This window comes from Danio aesculapii, chromosome 9 (genome assembly GCF_903798145.1).
Source record: "Danio aesculapii chromosome 9, fDanAes4.1, whole genome shotgun sequence".
In the NCBI taxonomy this organism is placed as follows: Eukaryota; Metazoa; Chordata; class Actinopteri; order Cypriniformes; family Danionidae; genus Danio; species Danio aesculapii.
The window spans coordinates 37,696,239-37,716,125 of NC_079443.1; the positions used below are offsets into that span (position 1 = coordinate 37,696,239).

A 19,887-nucleotide genomic window follows, 5' to 3' on the forward strand; every position below is an offset into this window, starting at 1 on the left:
TTTACTGTGGGATAAACATGAGCACCATATTGGGGACACATTCTTTCTTGAGCATCTTGCATAGTAGATTCATGTTCAGCTCCATGGAAACAGAGATGCTCGGCACTTTCATCAGTGCAGCAAACTGTTTCTCTTGAAATTGAGTATTTTAGGCTTTGGTATATTGTGCTCACACCAGATGGACTGTGTCAAGGAGTGCAGAGAGGATGAGTTTCTGTGCAAAAACCACGCTCATTGCGTTCCCAAACGATGGCGATGTGATGACATCTTTGACTGTGTGGACCACAGCGACGAGGAAAACTGCAGTCACGGTATGAAGATGATTCATAATACATTTACACACTTGAGAACTGCTGACTTTTCTGAGACTTAATAGTTTGAAACACGGTGGTTAGTTCAGGTTTTCATAACCTTGCAAAATAGCCACGTGTTAAAGTTTCAAAAAAAGTTTAATTTTGTTTATGCAGATGCCTTTTTCTGTCGCCCCGATGAGTTCATCTGCAATAACACGCTGTGTAAGCTGCATGTGTGGGTGTGCGATGGTGAAGACGACTGCGGAGACAACTCTGATGAAGACCCCGACATGTGTGGTACATATTCATCTCTCTCAGAGGAACTGCATGACCTGCGGTGTTTCTCGCCTACTGGACTCTGATTCAGAACTGAAAGACTTTTGTTGCTTGGCGAAAAAAAAATGAGAAAGAAAAAGAAACTTTCTTTAGAGTTTTCTGATCCTAAACTCAGTCTGTTTGTAGGGGTCACTGACTGCATTGCAAATTAAAAGCACTACATGACCAGAAACATATCTCTGATAATAGTTGTTTCAAGTGGGAAAGTTATATTATATTATATTACATTACATTACATTACATTACATTACATTACATTACATTATATTATATTATATTATATTATATTATATTATATTATATTATATTATATTATATTATATTATATTAGACAGGCCCGTAGCCAGGTGGTGTTTGGGTGGTTTGAAAGACCCACCCCTCACTGACAAAGGTTCAGAATTTGTCCTATACATCAGCTCATTTGTTCTATTTTGACTGCTATGCAATCATAAATTGTGAAAATGAATAAGACTGAGAAGAATCTGACATAAGTGAAGTCATCTTTCAGCTGTATTGTTGTTAAATAGCAAAAACATTTTAAGTAACTTATAAGTTAATTCATAAGTAACTTTTATTCTACATCTTATATCTTGTTCTTGAAAAAAAGTGAAGTGTGAATTACCAGAAGTTCATTTTGAAGTGTATAAACCTTACTTTTAATACTAATTAGGCTATTGTTGTTATCCATCAATTTTCAAGTGTACTTTTTACGAGAGAGGCTAGAAAAATCAGGAAGCCCTACATTGTTATCATTATTATCTTTAAATCCTTTTGTTATTCAAGTGGCCAAATTCTGACAGGAAGTTGAATGTGCTTGCCAGTTTGTTATTTAGCTAATAAATGACAATTTACTTTACCTTAATAGACCATTTTTAATTAAAAGCCTTAACGGAGGATTCCTTTTTTCCTAATAATATATAATGTGATAAATTTGTATTTTAAGTAACAATATGTATAAATAAGTATTTTTTAAATATATTTCTTTATTTATGTTTGATTTATATTATATTATGCCTGATATTAGTTGTTTTAAGGGATAAAGTTGTATTGTCACCTCAAAGCGAGAAGGTTCGATCCCCGGCTGGGTCAGTTGCCGTTTTCTGTGTGGAGTTTGCATGTTCTCCCCGTGTTTGCGTGGGTTTCCTTCGGATGCTCCGGTTTCCCCCACAAGTCCAAAGACATGCGCTATAGGTGAATTGGGTAAGCTAAATTGTCCATAGCGTATGTGAGTGAATGAGTGTGTATGGGTGTTTCCCAGTGACGGGTTGCAGCTGGAGTGGCATCCACTGCGTAAAACATATGCTGGATAAGTTAGCGGTTCATTCCACTGTGGCGACCCCTTATTGATGGGGGACTGAGCCTAAGGGAAAATTAATGAATTAAATTGGCCACATAATAGTGTACGAGAGTGTATGGTGTTTCCCAGTGCTGCATTGCGGCTGGAAGGACACTATATTATATTATCTCTGATATTAATTGTTTTAAGTGGAAGAGTTGTGTATTATATTATATTATATTATATTATATTATATTATATTATATTATATTATATTATATTATATTATATTATATTATATTAGATTAGATTAGATTAGATTAGATTATTATCATAAGAGCAGTCTGCACTTATGTAATCAAAATTACACTAAAAGTTGTATTATTATGCAAAATTTCAATTCAAAATAACTAATATGTCATTTATTGGTGATTCAAAGCTGAGTTTTCAGTGTCGCATGATCCTTTAAAAATCACTCTAATGTTCTGATTCAGTTCTCAGTTATTATCAATTATCATAAGTCCTTATTTATTATTGATGACTCTTATTTTTAACAGGATTGGAGTTTTTGCTGCCTAATTTTTAGGTGAAATTAGGATTTTTTTTTTTAAATAGATATTTTAAAGACTAAAAGTTCAGTGGACTGCATTTATAAGTTTCTTTACAACATTATAAAATGTGTTACTGTCACTTTTGATCAATTTATGCATCCTTTGTCAAAAAAAACTTGATTTCTCTTGAAATAGCACAAACTCTTTAATGATACTGTATCAAGAAAATAATAATGAGAAAATGATGATTTGTGACATTACTAATGTATATACTATATTTATATTAGAATAAAGGCATGTGTTGTAATATTTTGTTCTCTTTCTCTCTTTTTTACTTTTTTTTTAGCTAAACTGCCTTGTCCTCCAGCAAGGCCATACCGCTGCAGAAATGACAGAGTGTGTCTCCGGCTTGATCAAATCTGTAACAATGTGGATAACTGTGGGGACAACTCAGATGAAGATGAATGCGGTAAGCTCATTCACAAGTCCCTGATGATCCTGTTATCCTCACCGGCACAATGGGAAATCCATCTTTTGTGGCATACTTTTTTTTTAATTGACAAATAAAATAATGTGGTCTAAAATTTGGTGATTTTATTGTTATGCCTAGGTTTTCCAGATACATACAGGTAGTGATCATTAATCACTCAGTAAGTTTGATTGAATACTCTTTGGCTGAAGTATTGATTAAAATATATATTGTTTCTGTTGTTTTTTTTTTTCACTCTTTCCTATGGGGCCAAATCCAGAGGCGGTGTCAACTAGGCCAAAACCCTGTGGGAAGGCAGAGTTTACCTGTAGTAATCGAAAATGTATACCAGCACAACTGCAATGTGACCTGTTTGATGACTGTGGAGATGGAGGATCAGATGAACAAGACTGCAAGGCTTGTATGTGTTTATCAAATGACATCTTATACCAAATCGTTTACAATCCCCTGCAGAAATGTTTGCACACTTGATGAATATGAGCAAAGAAGGCTGTGGCTCCTTATTGTTTAATCTGTTCTTTCTTTATAATTGCAATATTTTTCTCAAAACTAAAAATATTAGCAATTTTTTTAACAAATATTATCTCATTAATAAAAAAATAAAGATACTTGGGTTTGTTTTTGATAGAGAGTGGAGTTTTTTTTAATTATATGTGGTGATTCTGGTAACATTATAAAACTAATGTCTGTAATTCTCCATTGTTGGAGATTTTTTGGCCACTGAAACCATCCTAACAGATAGACATACTACTTTTTCCTGGTTGATTCATAACACTTACAATTGTCTCTTTTTGGTTTGATTTGGTTTACATTGTAAAAACAATACAAATCCCCTATTACAACATGTGAAGAGTTTAGATGCAAAAACCTCTAAATGCCATCTGAAATGTTCCTCTAAAATTGTATCAGGCACCTGTGTGTATGTTCAGTAATATCACTTTTAGGCTTTTAGGGCAAAGAATAAGTCCTTTTCCTGTTCTTTAAAGTGAAATATCTCAACATAAACAAAGGAGGTTGAGAAAGATGTTCATTTTTCTATGGAAATTTCAGATGGCACCTAGAGGTTTTTGCGTCTGAATTCTTCACATATATACCGTTTAGAAATACATCAGCATAAAATACATAGCATTTACAGTATTAAAAAAGTTCTATGTCTCTCAAGGCTATGTGTTCAAATTTCAGTCTTAAGGGGGTTGCACACTGGATGCGCTGCATGACAATGCAACACGACGCGCACATGACAGTTGGAAGTATCATACGTTTGCATGTTATTTAAAATGAAACAATTGAAATGCCGCTTTGTGGCATGGCAGAAATATGAACAGTGTCCTGAGTCGTAGCTGCGGCTACGACTTGCGGCACCTGTGTGCGTACACTGCTAAAAATCTATGTTTAGAATTCTAAAATGCATAGCACTGCGTGACGCAGTGCAGCGCCAAGCAGCACATTGGTTACAGCATAGCAGCAATGTTATTTAGTTATCTTTAAATATTATTAAATAAGTTTGGAAATTACCCATGGCAACTATATTTACCTTCGGCCCACTAGCCTTAATAAAATTTGGTTTTTGGCTCTTTATAAGAAAAGGTTTGGGCATTCCTGTTTTAGTCAGATATAAAAACACTCACTTGCCCATCAAATTATAAAATAAAGAAATAAATGTGACGAAAGTGTTTGATGTTTGAAAGTGACAATTATGATTATTATATAATATTACAGAATTATTGGCCCCCCTGAATTATTAGCCCCCTGTATATTTTTCCCCAATTTCTGTTTCATGGAGAGAAGATTTTTTTAGCACATTTCTAAACATAATAGTTTAATAATTTCTAATAACTGATTTATTTTATCTTTGCCATGATGACAGAACATAATAGTTTACTAGATATTTTAAAAGACACTTCTATACAGCTTAAAGTGACATTTAAAGGCTTAACTAGGTTAACTAGATAAGATAGTGTAATTAGGTAGGTTGTTATACACTGTTGTATATCAGTGGTTTGTTCTCTAGACAATGGAAAAATAATATTGTCTAAGGGGGCTAATAATAATAACCTTAAAATGTTTTTTAAAAATTTTAAATCTGCTTTTATTCAAGCCGAAGTAAAACTAATAAGATTTTCTCCAGAAGAAAAAATAATAAAGAAAATATTGTGAAATTTTCCATGCTCTGTTAATCATAATTTGGGAAAAGATATTCTCATGAGGACTAATAATTTTGACTTTAACTCTATATTAAACATATCAAGTCAAGTCGAGCTTTATTGTCATTCCACACATGTGTGGACAAACAGAGGAACGAAATGTCGTGTCTCGCAGGACAATGGTGCTTCATAAATATTCATAAATACAAACAATAGACATAAGAGCTATTTAAAACACCTATGCATAACTACTAGCATATACTATAAGATACTTAACTATGCTCATAGGACAGGCTATACAAGTAGCTTTACATGAGACTGAACAATGTTGTGCAGGATATTGTGCAGGAATTAATGGTGAATGTTGTGCAAAAGAGGGATTTCAAGTTTAATATTGTGCAAAAGAGTTATTTAAAGTTGAAACAAGCAGTGCAACATGATTGTGGTACATTTCACGAGTTCACACTTGCAATAGTTTCAGAATAAAGCGTGTCCGGGGAGAGGGCTCTGAGCTCAGGGAAGACACCCAAACTCGAGTTATTCCTCTTATCAGGAAACAGAGAGGAATTGAGATTCGAGCGAAGTATCTAGCCCGGCCCCAGAACGCTCCCCTCGGGATTGTAATGCTTAAGAGGTGAGGTAACGGGGTGGTGGAGGGATGCTAAAGTCATAAGATGCTGCAGGTAAGACAGCTTTGGTATATATAGGGGTTTGGTCAAGAACTGATTGGATAATAGAATAATTGTCAATGACGTATTTGATACTGAAACTTCTGCGCGTGCTCCTCCTGAAATTTGTTTATAAAACATCACTAATAGTAAACATCATTTTCCTTATTGAGTCTTTGTAAGATAGAGTTTAATTAAGGTGCACTCCTTGAAAATAAAAATTTTGGCGCACTCTTGCATTGGATAATATACAGACACAACTCTGATAAATAGTAATAAGTAATTAAAATAATAATGATAGCCTATGTATAAAAGGTCTATCAGGTGGTTACGATGCCTGTTGAAGTGTCCGGTGTATAAGAGAGAAGAGTGTTTTGACATGTGGTTTTTAATATGACAATAGATTCATATGATTAAACTGTTGGGTTTGCAAGGATTTGTTCTCAATGAGAGATTAATGTTGTTATAATTTTGAGCAAAAGACCAAATGGTTAAACAATAATGGCATTTTCTCACAGACTTCTTTCATTTTTACCAATGGTGCCAATATTAGAGGAGGGCACTGTGGAAACCAAGCAGTCTTGTCAGATTAAAGGCAGTCTTGGTGGATTACATGGACACATGGTGCACATATGGATTTTTTCTTATGCATATTTTATTTTGTTGCCTGTGACTATGCATCAAAACACACACAAAAAAAATCCCTTAATGCACTGGGACAGTGGGGTGTAAGTATAAAGAACGTCACTTCAAAGCTGTCTCTCTTTCTTTCTAGCTTCAAATGGAGACATATGTGGAAAGAGGATGAATCCATGTGGGGAGGATGCAGTGTGCAATCATACAAACACAAATGCAATTTGCCACTGCAAACCTGGCTTTCAGAGAAATCTCAGAAGCAGAAAGTGTGAAGGTACTGTCAGACTATCTTTCCTGAGTCTGTTAGCATTCAAGAAAATATGATTCACCAATTTATGTGAGGAGGAATATGGATTTAGACTTCAATTTAAAGGTGAAATGTGCAATTTCTGCGACACCAGCGGCTTCAAACGGAAATGCAATCTGTGTGTGACTTTCTCCATTGCAACAATCGCTCGGCTAGTGTTAGAAGTAAATTGCGGACAATGCACCAGATTAAAATGTGTTGAATTATCTTGCCATGGCAAAAAAAAAAAAAAAACAAGAAGCTGTTTTAATGAATCCATGTGCTTTTATTATATAACTTTTAAAATACTTTCACGTTTTTTAAAATACATTTCTGATTTATATACTGTATAAATGTCATATATTTTGAAATATGTAGTTTTAGACCTACATATCCATTTAAACACATACAATTTGAGGATTTGTTTTAAATGTAATTTCCCCAAACTTCACAAAATTAAAGTGTCAGGTAAAAAGTGTTTACATTAATGTCTTTTTTATGTCATTTCTTTTTAGTATTTTGATTTGATATTAGATCTAATGTATGAATTAAATAAAATATTTTATTATTCATTAAAATAGCCATAGTTTTAATTAATAATATGATAAACAGCACACTTTATATCGTTACAAAACTGTAATAAAAAATTGTAAACATCCCTTATAAAAATCAAATGAATGTTATCACTGGTTGCAAAAAAAAAGAAGGTTTTCCAAAGGTGGCTCGATGGACTTAAACAGGTCTATGTAATGGAAAAAAATGACTGCATGTCTACAAATGAAGACCGATGTTTTTCTGAAGAGGTGCAAAAGTATTACAACATATTTAGATATGTACATTTAGAGGTTAATTAACCTATCACCAATGTAATCTGAGGTAACTACAATGTAACACAATGTAACTCGATGTATAAATGCATCCCCTGAAAAGTATTTCTAATGGCAGTACTTTTTAATTTTTGCATTATTTTTCTTATTTTATTTTAACATTTTTATTCGTTCATTCATTTTCTTTTCTGCTTAGTTCGTTTATTAATCTGGGTTCACCACAGCAGAATGAACCGCCAACTTATCCACCATATGTTTTATGCAGCGGATGCCCTTCCAGCTGCAACCCATCACTGGAAAACATCCATGCACACTCATTCACACACACACTAAGGACAATTTAGCGTACTCAATTCACCTATACTGCATGTCTTTGGACTGTGGGGGAAACCATAGCACCCAGAGGAAACCCTCGTGAACACAGGGAGAACATGCAAACTCCACACAGAAATGCCAAATGACCCAGCTGAGGCTCTAACCCTGTGAGGCGATTGTGCTACCCACTGCGCCACCACGTCACCTAACATTTTTATATTATCTTTTTTTTATTATTCCTTCATCTGAAGGGGTTAAATTGTTGGGGAAGGGGTTGTTTTGAAAGAAAAAATATTGAACAATCTTAAATAAAAAGTACAAAATAATAAATAAATAAAAATCAAATCACAGGACAAATACCACAAAGATCTTACACACTTGACTATTTTTCCAAATATTATAGACGGGGAATATTTGACAATTGTTTGAAGACAGCCATTATTCTGGCAGATCTGGTTGCTAGCATTGCAGAAATTGCTCACTTTTAGATTTCACCTTTTTTTGCTCTCAATGCTGTCCTGTCAGTGTCTGTATCTTTTTTTTTTTTTTTGAGATTCTGAAATCCTGCACTTGTATGTATGTGTACTGTGTATACTGATTCAAAGCTTTTTTTCCAGGATAAAAAAAAAATTAGTCATGGATCAGTGTTTTCCTCTCTGTGTGCTAAGACTAAACCGCAGGCCAAAGTTAAGCTTAAGCTTCTGAAAAAGCATAACCTACTGAAAACGCTTTGCATTTAATAGAACATTTCCAGGAATAGGATTGTGCACTCACATATATAGTGTTTTTTGCTGGGAATAAAGATCAATGAGATGCAGTGAGCAGACCACATCTGACGTTTTATTTCCAAGCACTCAGCATGTGGAAAAAGAAGCCGCATAGTGAACATCACACAGTCTAAACAGCCACAAAAAAAGCCTTTTTTCCACAAAGCATTTGTACTTGAAATCTAACTTTTGTTTTCTTTTTTGCAGAAATCAATGAGTGTCTTTATTTCGGCACTTGCTCTCACTATTGCACAAACACAAAAGGATCATACAAATGTACATGTGACAAAAATTATAAGGATATGAATGGTAGCTGCATAGCAAAAGGTAAGGATCTATATTTTCTATCGACTTAACCTTTGTCTTCACTGTGACATTTTATTTTAGACTTTGAATCACTTAAAGGAACACTCTATTTTTTTTGTGGAAATAGGTTCATTATACAAGTGCCCTAGACTTAAACAGTTGAGTTTTACCATTTTTTAATCTATTCAGCTGAACTCCCAGTCGGGCAGGAGCACTTTTAGTTTAGCTTAGCATAAATCATTGAATTGGATTAGACCATGGGCTCTCAAACTTTTTCACTTCGGGGAACATTTCTTTCTGCGATCAATTTTTGAAGGCCCACCTGTCTGACATTTTCTCTAAAATGTTTGTATGAAATGCTTATTTAAACCTTATATATTGTTGTGCCTTGTTATATTTTCTATTATCAGCATTTTATAAAAAATATATAATTTTATTTAAATTTTATTATATAAAACTAAAACTATATATACAGTTGAAGTTATTTTCCCCCAATTTCTGTTTAATGTAGAGAAGATTCTCTCAACATATTTCTAAACATAATAGTTTTAATTACTCATTTCTAATAATTGATTTCTTTTATCTTTGCCATGATGACAGTAAATAATATTTGACTAGACATTTTTCAAGACACTTCTACAGCTTAAAGTGACATTTAAAGGCTTAACTAGGTTAATTAGGTTAACTAGGCAGGTTAGTGTGATTAGGCAAGTTATTGTATATTGATTGTTTGTTCTGTAGACTATCGAAAAAAATGAGCTTAAAGGGGCTAATAATTTTGACCCTAAAATGTTTTTTTATAAAATTAAAAACTGCTTTTATTATAGCTGAAATAAAACAAATAAGACTTTCTCCAGAAGAAAAAATATTATCAGACATACTGTGAAAATTTCCTTGCTTTATTAAACATAATTTTGGAAATATTTAAAAAAGAAAAAAAAAATTCTAAGGGGGGCTAATAATTCTGACTTTATCTGTATATAGTTTTATACATATTTTTATTTTAATTTTTTTAAAGATATATTCACATGCACAGATTCAAAGAGAACCACAGGACAACAGGGAGACTGCAAAAGACCAGCTTCTGCTGTAAACTGACTGACTGAATATCTACTATTAAATATTAAATACACAAACATACAGACAAATGTAAAATACAGTAAAACACTCTAAATCTGTTGAAATGCGTTGATCCGATGGCGGTTGAGCTTGCAGCCTGATATTACTGGGAGATCGCTGACAGGAACAGTAAACAGCTCCGCCAGATTGTGTCTGAAGCTCATATGCAAGTTTATTTTACATTCTATGGCAGAAACACCATTGAGCCTCGCTAGATCCTCCTGTACAGGCATTATAAAACCCTCACTGGACATTCATTTGGACAACTATGCAGATATGCAATGAAAATATAGTTCTGTGACATATCAGCCTAGAAAATAAGCAACTTTTTATTTTTTGTGTCTTAGTGCAAGATGTAACTACAGAAGAATCAAGCTTTAAATAGGAAAATTATAATTTTTTATTTTTTTTTACAGAGATGCTAATGGTCTAATCCGATTCAATAATTTATGCTAAGATAAGCTAAAAGTGGCCCTACCAGATCCAGACATTGGCTGAATAGATAAAAAAAAATGTCATTAATTTTACTTAGTCCATTATTTATCACAGGTTACCACAGCGGAATGAACCGCCAACTATTCCGGCATATGTTTTATGCATCAGATGCCCTTCCAGGTGCAACCCAGTACTGGAAAAAACCTATAAACTGTAACAATCACACACGCACTTATACACTACGGCCAATTTCGTTCAACCAATTCACTTATACAGCATGTCTTTGGACTGTGGGGGAAACCGGAGCACCCGGAAACCCACACAATCACGGGGAAATGCAAACTGACCCAGCCAGGACTCGAATCAGCAACCTTTTTGCTGTGAGGTGATAGTGCTAACCACTAAGCTACCATGCTGCCTGGATTAAAAAAAATTGTTAAACTCAACTGTTTAAGTCTAGGGGTTTTTTTGGACTGTTTTAAGTCCAAAAAAGTGGAGTGTTTCTTTAAAGTAGTAGATCTATTCATACACTGAGTTAGCAATCAGTGCTTAGAATTTTATTGTACTAGATTATATATTGTACATTTATAAGTACATTTTATTGTTCTAGATTATATATTGTACATCTATAAGTACATTTTATTGTACTAGATTATATATTGTACATTTATAAGTACATTTTATTGTACTAGATTATATATTGTACATTTATAAGTACATTTTATTGTTCTAGATTATATATTGTACATTTATAAGTACATTTTATTGTACTAGATTATATATTGTACATTTATAAGTACATTTTATTGTACTAGATTATATATTGTACATTTATAAGTACATTTTACTGTTCTAGATTATATATTGTACATTTAAATTCATAATTGTGTTTAAGAACTGCACATTGTCTCTTCTTACATACAGTAATACTGATTATTGATTGATTAAAATGCATATTGCTGTGATACAATGATTTATCTGCATCTGTAATTGTCAAACTGTTGTCTCAAACCCTAAATGGAATTTAGCCACTTTTCATTTTTTTTGCATATTAATAACTCAACGGGCAGGACCAGAAGATCGAGTGCTCTACATAGCTAATGACACTGAAATCCGAAGTTTTGTGTATCCATTTAACCAGAGCCATGGACACAAAGTACATGCTCGCATCGAGGAAAATGCCCGCATTATTGGGATGGATGCTCTGTTTCACCAACAAAAGTTTATCTGGGCTACTCAATTTAATCCCGGTGGACTTTTTTACAAAGACATCCTAAACAGGAGTCAAACTAAAACAAATGTTGGCATCATAGTAAGTATCACGAGTCTTGTGTAAAGCATACCGTCATATTTTACAGGAAATGCTATGGATGTTTCTTTCAAGTTAGATTTAATTAAAAAAGTAAATGTAAAGACTAAGAAATACAGCAAACATTCTCTCTGCTTTTAGTTTGGTATGTGTACACTTTTCGTTTAATTACTTATGCAATTTTTGAAAAAACTAGATATTGTATAACCATTTTATAAATGCAAATGTCAGATACATTATATTGATCTTGATACAGTATATGATCTATATGTGATATATGATCACAGGGAAGATTATGATATATTGATCTTCTCTGTAATTTGTTTGTTGGTTTGTTTGCATGAAATATTATGGCTAGACACTGCAGGTGAATAGGGTAAAAATGAAAATAAAAAAAGTGTATCGCCACATTTTCCCATTTGATCAATTACATTAGGAATTGCAGACTTTATTTTCTAAAATGTTAGGTTTAAATATTCAAAAGAAGCATTACAGTCAGCACCAATAGCCTAGTGGTTAAGTGCATCCACATATAGCACCAATGTGCTCACGGCAATCCGAGTTTGATTCCCGGCTCCCGATCCTTCCCCTCTCTCTGCTCTCCATTATTTTCTGTCAATTCTTTACACTGTTCTATCCATTAAAGGTAAAAAAAAAATAAAAATAAAAACAGAATATAAAAAATATATAAAATTTAAAAAGAAACATTACAAATGTACTATCCTGAAAAAAATGTATCTGCTTTTTTAGACAAACAGTATTAGACTCAAAAAGTAATTTTGGATTCTCTTTTTTATCACTTCATAATACATAAAATACTAGCCAGAAAAAAAAGCAGAAGTAAAGGTTGTGTATATAATCAGTCAAAATATTTAAATTTTAAGTAATTTTTTAAGTAATTTAAATAATGACTGTTTTAAATTATGGTTTACACACACAACATTGTTGATTTACAAAAAAGTCAAACAAACATAAGCCTGATGCACTACTACACCTGATTTTGGTTTTATTGTAAAAAAAACAAACAGAAAAAAATAAGAAAGCATGTTAAATGGGAATCTAAAATATTTTATGGCACACTTTAAAAAATAAAGGTGATTTATTATCCAAAAATGTTGAAAATATTTATGTTTTTAAAAAAATATGTTAAAAAAATTTATGTTTTAAATAAATTAGTCTTACACTTCATATATTCAGATTTTCCATAGTATTGTGTTTTCATAGTAAGGTGGTGTAATAAATACAATAAAATTTTTATAAAGTGTTGTTCACATAATAATAATAATAATAATAATAATAATAATAATAATAATAATAATAAAAACCATTGGTTTAAAAAGTATTTTGTGACACCCACATCCGTCATTAAAATTGCAGGTTTATGTTTTAAATCAGAATCGAACTGAAGCGTTCACTTTAGGCCTATGTAAACTATAAAATGTCTATGCAAATTAATACAATACTATATGTAAAAAATAAAATATTATATACTATAGTAACCTATAGCCTAAAGTAAAGGTCAATATTGCCGCATTGTTTCTCATCTTGCTCATTGAACCGTAAGCGACAGACACAGGGGAAATTAATTAAAATAATATAGCCCACTTTGCAGCTTTCTTTTAAATTATAGTAGGCCTATATAAAAATAGCACCAGACCGTTTCTCAGTGTTTCGCTGGTATTATCTTTAAATAAAAAATGAGGCATATTTAATTATTCATTTATTATTTATGTACAGTAATTGAGACATAAAATGAGATAGTAAAATATAATCAACAACGAAACTGTAAATAAAACTGTATCTCAGTCCTCTATATATCTCTATATATTTAGGCTAAAACACTGCTTTATTTATTTGTTTGTTTATTTATTTATTTATTTATTTATTTATTTATTTATTTATTTATTTATTTATTTATTTATTTATGTCTACTATTTATGTCTACTACTTATTTGTATGTGTGTTTGTACTTTCATTTTAGTTGTCTTTTATTTCTTTAAATCTACTTTCCAAAATGAATACTCTTTGCACTTACAATGATATTAAAGCTTGTTAACAAGTTTTTAAGGATTAATGTAGGAATTATAATGCGATTATAATTAATTATAATTTCATCTTTAATTACAAGTAGCAGAGTATTTGCAGCTACTGTATAGGCTATTTCTGTCCATTCACATCCCGTCCCTTTGTACCCCCTTGGCAGTATAGTCGCAAACTGCGGTCATACCTAAAAACACATTTGTACTCCTTTAGAGCAGTGGCCGTACAAGGCGCAGCAGTAATGGTCAAGTGTCACCCACTGTATATGTATTCATTCCGACATATCAACCATTTAATAGAGGTTGATATTTTAGAAATAATGAGATGTGTTGAAAAAATGCATTGAGTGTGTTAACTAGTGACATTGGGAGTTTTTTTTTTTTCTTGGTGGGGTAGTTAAAGGGTTAAAAAAGTAAGTAATTCTGTTTTAACTTAGAACTGTTAAGTTCACTTAACTTAATTTTTTTAATCATGCATCATCAAGTTCATTAACTCGCTTTCTTAAAGTAAAGTCAGCTAAACCCTTTTTACAGTGTACTGTTTTTCAAATCAACAGGAATGATTAAAAAAGGTTTGCCTGCAGTGTCTCACCTTAAATATCATTTATTATTTTTAGTCCAAAACAACTATAACTTCTTCTACCCCTAAAAGTGGTCTTTGAAAAAAATGTACCCTGCTTATTTGGAATAATGTTGTCCTAAACATGTTATCATCCTCATAATCTTAAATATTCCTTGATGCGGTGGCCCACATGGGATTCAGCTTGTTATCTGGCTGACTTTTGCAGTGTCCAGACTTCCGCAGACCCAGAGATGTGTCCGCTGACTGGGTGACTGGAAATATCTACTGGACTGACCACTCTAGAATGCACTGGTTCAGTTATTACACAGCTCACTGGACCAAACTTAGATACTCTATTAATGTGGGGCAGCTCAAGGGACCCAACTGCACCCGTCTGATAACTGACATTGCAGGAGAGCCTTACGCCATTGCTGTCAATCCAGTCAAAGGGTAAAAGCATGTTTCCATACTATTTGGGTTCATTTTTATTTCCTTATTTATATGGTGGGTTTAAAGCAATATTTACAAATTAAGTGACTATTAAAATGTCAAATTTTACACATTGATTTTATTGATTTTTGTTGTTTCTTGTTGATTTTTAATGTTACAGTGGTCCCTCGTCATTCTCCACAGTTACGTTCTAAAAATAACCCGCAATAGCTGAAATCCGTGAAGTAGTCAGCTTTATTTTTTACAATTATTACAGATGTTTTAAGCCTGTAAAACTCCTCACTACACACTTTATACACTTTTCTCAGACAGGCATTAACATTTTCACACTTTTCTCTCATTTAAACACCATCAAAGTTCAGACCTTCATAGAAAAATAAGTCCAGTATTACAGAATGAAACCAAAAATCAAAACCTGTTGTCAGACGCAAACATTGTCAGCAAAAGGTTCATAAAGCTTTTTAGCTTTTGTGCGGATAATGTTGGCTCCCAGTGTAATGGTCTTTTTTTCCTGCAGTCACTGATCCACAAAACTAGCATGCTCCATTAAGTGGGTCGCGCACATGACAGTTGTGAGTAACGCACACAGGGCGTGCACATTTGCATGTTATTTGAAATAAAGTTTTTCAGATGGCGCTCTGTGGCACGGCAGAAATATGAACAGAGTCCTGAGTCGTAGCTGCGCACCGCAGACAGCTGCCGTCTTGCGGCACCAGTGTACGTACCTTGATATAAACCTATGTTTACAGTTCAAAAATGCATAACACTGCGTGGCACGGCACATCCAGTGTGTGACCCTCTTTACGATGGTCTTGCTGCAGACCTTTTTGCATCCTTGTTGGAACTCACACTGCTAGCAATTAAAGATTTATGTTAATTTGGCAAGCTGAACACATTCTGTGCTGTACAGGAGACATTAAGGAAATTGATTGACATTTATCTACAGCAAATTAGGAGGCAGAACTCAATGTGCTATAAAAAAAACTAAACAAAAAAAAAACGTCAAATTGCACGAAAAAATATCTGTGAAACTGCGAGCCCACGAAAGGTGAACCGAGTTGGCGAGGGGCCACTGTACACTGATTTCTGAGCATTACTTTATAGTAATAATAATAATTATATATATATATATATATATATATATATATATATATATATATATATATATATATATATATATATTAGCTTTGTTTTGGTTTACTTCAGATTTCTACTTAAAAAGACTAGAAAATATACAATCTACACATGTAAAGTTGTTGGTTGTAGCTAAATAAACAATATATTTCAAGCTTATTGCAAACTATGCATATATAAATCATGTCTGATGTAGTATCTCTCAAATAGATTACTAGTTTAGTAATTTAATTGCACAAATTATCCTATTGAATATCATTGTTTTAAAAAATTATTGGAATTATTACATACAGATGGCTTTAGCAAAAGCATATACAGCGGGGAAAACAAGTATTGAACACGTCATGTTTTTTTCCTGGAAATAAAATTTCTAATGTAGCTGTTGACATGGAACTGAACCATATTTTGGTAAAAACCCAAACAATACAAACATAAAAATAAAACAAAATTTAAAAAAATCGGAAAATTTAGTTCTGTGTAATAACAGTGAAATGACAAAAGGAGAAAGTACTGAACCACATATGTAATACTATATATAAGTTTTTTTTGTTGATGGCAGCTTAAAGGTGTCTCTCATATGGATAATAAAGTCACATGCATTGCTCAGGTGTTTCACACTCAACTTCAACACTTCAACACTTCAACAGTGTGTAAAAATCTTCATGGTTTTGTGGGTCTCGTCTATCAAATCTGATTTTCAATTTGGATTTTCTATTGGATTCGAGTCAGGTGAATGGCTGGGCCATTCTACAGCTTGAATTTATTTGTCTGAAAGCATTTGAGAGTTTCCTTGGCTGTGTTTTGGATCATGTCTTGTTATAATGTCTACCCTGATTTCATCTTCATCATTCTGCTAATGCAGATGTTGGACTGAAGCAGCAGATATTAATTTGCAATGACGAAAGGCAGAGGGTTGCTGAAGAACTACTGAGAGATTTCAGCTGCTGTCTGGACTTTCACTGCCTATCTACAACTCCCTTTCTTCATGTATTCAACACTTTTTCCATGTGTCATTTTATTTAATTGCGCATAACCTAATTTGTAAACTAATTCGATTAGTTTTTTGGGGGTTTTTTGCATATATGGGTTTCCTTTGTTGTTAACATCTGGGAAAAAATTTCAAGTCAACAGCGCCTTTAGAATGATGTTTTCTGAGAAAACTTATGTGTTCAATACTTATATTCTCTGCTGTATAGTCAATTAACAACCTCAAAGCTCAAAACGTTTCAATAATGTTTATCTAAAAATAAATCTCCCTATAAAAATGAATATTGTTTGATCATAACATTAGTCAAAGTTCTGAGAGCATTACATGTTAGCTGACATTTAATTTTGCACATTATTTAGATATTAATATTGTTGGATGTTAACGTAAAGTTTGTCTTTATAATAATAACTTGACCTGTTTCAGGATGATGTATTGGTCAGTAATAGGCGACCACTCGCACATAGAGGAGAGTGCGATGGACGGCTCCATGCGTAGAGTGCTTTTGGACAAAAAACTGAGAAGACCCACGGGTATGTTTCTGCATTCTCCAATGTGATGTGCATGTACTGCATTCCAACGCCATCTCTTTCCTTTGAGTCCTCAGCTGTTTTTTCTGTGAGTGTGATAAATGAGAGGTTGTTGTTTTGGTTCTTTCTAAAGGGACGAGGTCAAGGCCTGAATGCATTTGTGTAGAAGCTTGTTGGTCTCATATCCTGTTTCAGTATATCGCAGCACTTTCCTCATTTCCGCGTATGAGGGAATGTTTTAGATGCAGTGCCTTTCGGTAAGCCTGCAGGCGGGTTCCTCAGGGAAACACTAAGCACCGCTACATTTAACCATGGCCTCCTTTATAGGGGCCAATATGACGCCTCCAGTGCAGCTTTAGGAATCCATCATCTCTAGAAAAGGAACAAAAATGCAACATCCGACTCTTTAATCAAGAGAGGAAATATATAATGAGTCAAGCAATGCAAACTCCAAAGAAATGTGGGCCAAAGTTTTGCTGAGTTTATTTCAGGAAGAGCTAAAGGACACAGATCTAAAGCTTTTGTGCTGAAAATGTCCACCTTGAAGCAGAGGTTGTTGTTTCTTAAGTTCAGATTAGCTCCATATTGACCTCAACAGCAGGGTTCTGTTTATAATATGCAATTTTATATTATGTAAAAACTAGTTGCAGTCTTGCTAATGTCTCGCAAGATGCAGATGAATGAAAAAACTCTGTGAAATGTTCTGTCTATACAAATCAGCCTGATTTTGGCATGATCCATTTGGTGTAGGTGTTGTGGTGATTTGTAAACAATAATGGCCATTGGAATGTAAGAGTAAACAGTTGTATAATACCAATGCTATCTCACAGCAGTTTGTAAATTTTTGATTTAGTGGCTAATTCGTATGAATTTATACAATTTCATTCTTAATATTTAATATTATTTGCTAATCCCCCAATGTCGGATGGGTTTAGGAGTGGGGGTTGGTGCTATGTCTCCTTTTTAAAATCTTACATTTTCATATAACTTGTACGAATTTGCCACTAAACTGACAAAACGTAAAATAATTACTTTTCCTTGTGAGATTAGGCTGAAAATACAAGATACTGTAAGTTATTGCATATACACTGAAAAAACTAATTAAATTTATTCGATTTTTTTCAAGAAATGGTTGCAAATAGACTGATTAATTTAAATTTAAATCTAACAAATTAAATCTAACAAATTAAATGTAGTAATGTTCAACTTATTTTGTTTGTTTACATTAAGCCTATATAAATTGTTTGCAACCACTTATCCTTAAAAAATGTTGTAAATCCAATGGATCCTATTTTTCAGTGTAGCATGACAGTGTGTGTAAGAGAATATGCACTTTTGTATTTATTTACAATTACATTTATATTTATTCCAAATATGTCATTTAATTTATTTTTTAATTCAAGTGTCTGGTGCATATAGAGAGGAAAGGAGTGTGTTTTCTGCAGGTGGTTTGTTAAACCCACTCACTTGCATGAAGCACACTCAGAATTGCAGTGTTTTCCCAGAACGTGTTTATAAGAAAGTGTCTGGTGCAAATGGAGAGGACAGCGACTTTTGTGATATATATATTTTTTAATCATGTTTTTGAAATTAAACACTACCTTTACATTTGATCGTTCATAAAATTTTTGCAAATACAAAATTATACACATAAAACATAATATTTAAATTCATAAAATTAATATAATAGATAATATAACCTTCCTGCTGTGAGGCGACAGCACTACCTACTACACCACTGCATCGTCATATTATTTCACAGTATATTACAATTATGGTTTGTGATTTTTTTATTTTTTTTGTTTGTTTACTCATTTTCTTACATAAATGGTGATCAATACTGTTTTTGTTTTGTTTCTGCATAGATTTATTGTGAGCGTAATGCTTTAGTGTAAACACTGCTTAGATGTGTTCCCAGTTAATTATGTACAGTTTCTCAACATTCCGTCCCAAGGTCACATTATTACAAAATTAACTATTTTTCCTGTCATTTATCTGCAGGCTTGGCGATTGATTATTTCAGCCAGCGTGTTTATTGGGCCGATGCCGAGCTCTCTGTCATTGGCAGTGTCCGTTTCGATGGCTCGGACACATTGGTGGTAATCGATGGCAAGCAAGGTGAGAAGAACAATTGAAAGGAAATCTGATAGTATTTTGCTTCATTCATGTATCTTGTATCATTGAACTGTGTTATGGAAGATTCAGTTTAGCCTAATGTGTTTTCCTCACACAGGAATATCACAGCCATACAGAATAGACATTTTTGAAGATCACATTTATGGAACAGGCCTGAAAAATGAAGTTTTCAGAATACACAAATATGGCAAAAAAACAATCGAACCGCTTGATCTGGGGATTGAAAAAACAACAAACATCCTGATCTCGCATCGTTTCAAACAGCAAGATGGTAAGATAATGTTTTCCCTTTA

General features: G+C 33.1%; 1 protein-coding gene across 1 annotated transcript in view; it reads left to right on the forward strand.

The window, feature by feature from the left end:
- lrp1bb (low density lipoprotein receptor-related protein 1Bb) overlaps positions 1 to 19,887 on the forward strand; it is a 625,723-nt gene that overhangs the window by 574,138 nt on the left and 31,698 nt on the right. Inside the window, exons 71-81 of the mRNA XM_056465638.1 lie at positions 179 to 311; positions 468 to 590; positions 2,803 to 2,925; positions 3,206 to 3,346; positions 6,534 to 6,668; positions 8,797 to 8,916; positions 11,520 to 11,761; positions 14,586 to 14,809; positions 17,355 to 17,461; positions 19,460 to 19,576; positions 19,692 to 19,865. Coding sequence (XP_056321613.1) covers positions 179 to 311; positions 468 to 590; positions 2,803 to 2,925; positions 3,206 to 3,346; positions 6,534 to 6,668; positions 8,797 to 8,916; positions 11,520 to 11,761; positions 14,586 to 14,809; positions 17,355 to 17,461; positions 19,460 to 19,576; positions 19,692 to 19,865 — 1,639 coding nt within the window. The remainder of the gene's footprint in view (positions 1 to 178; positions 312 to 467; positions 591 to 2,802; positions 2,926 to 3,205; positions 3,347 to 6,533; positions 6,669 to 8,796; positions 8,917 to 11,519; positions 11,762 to 14,585; positions 14,810 to 17,354; positions 17,462 to 19,459; positions 19,577 to 19,691; positions 19,866 to 19,887) is intronic.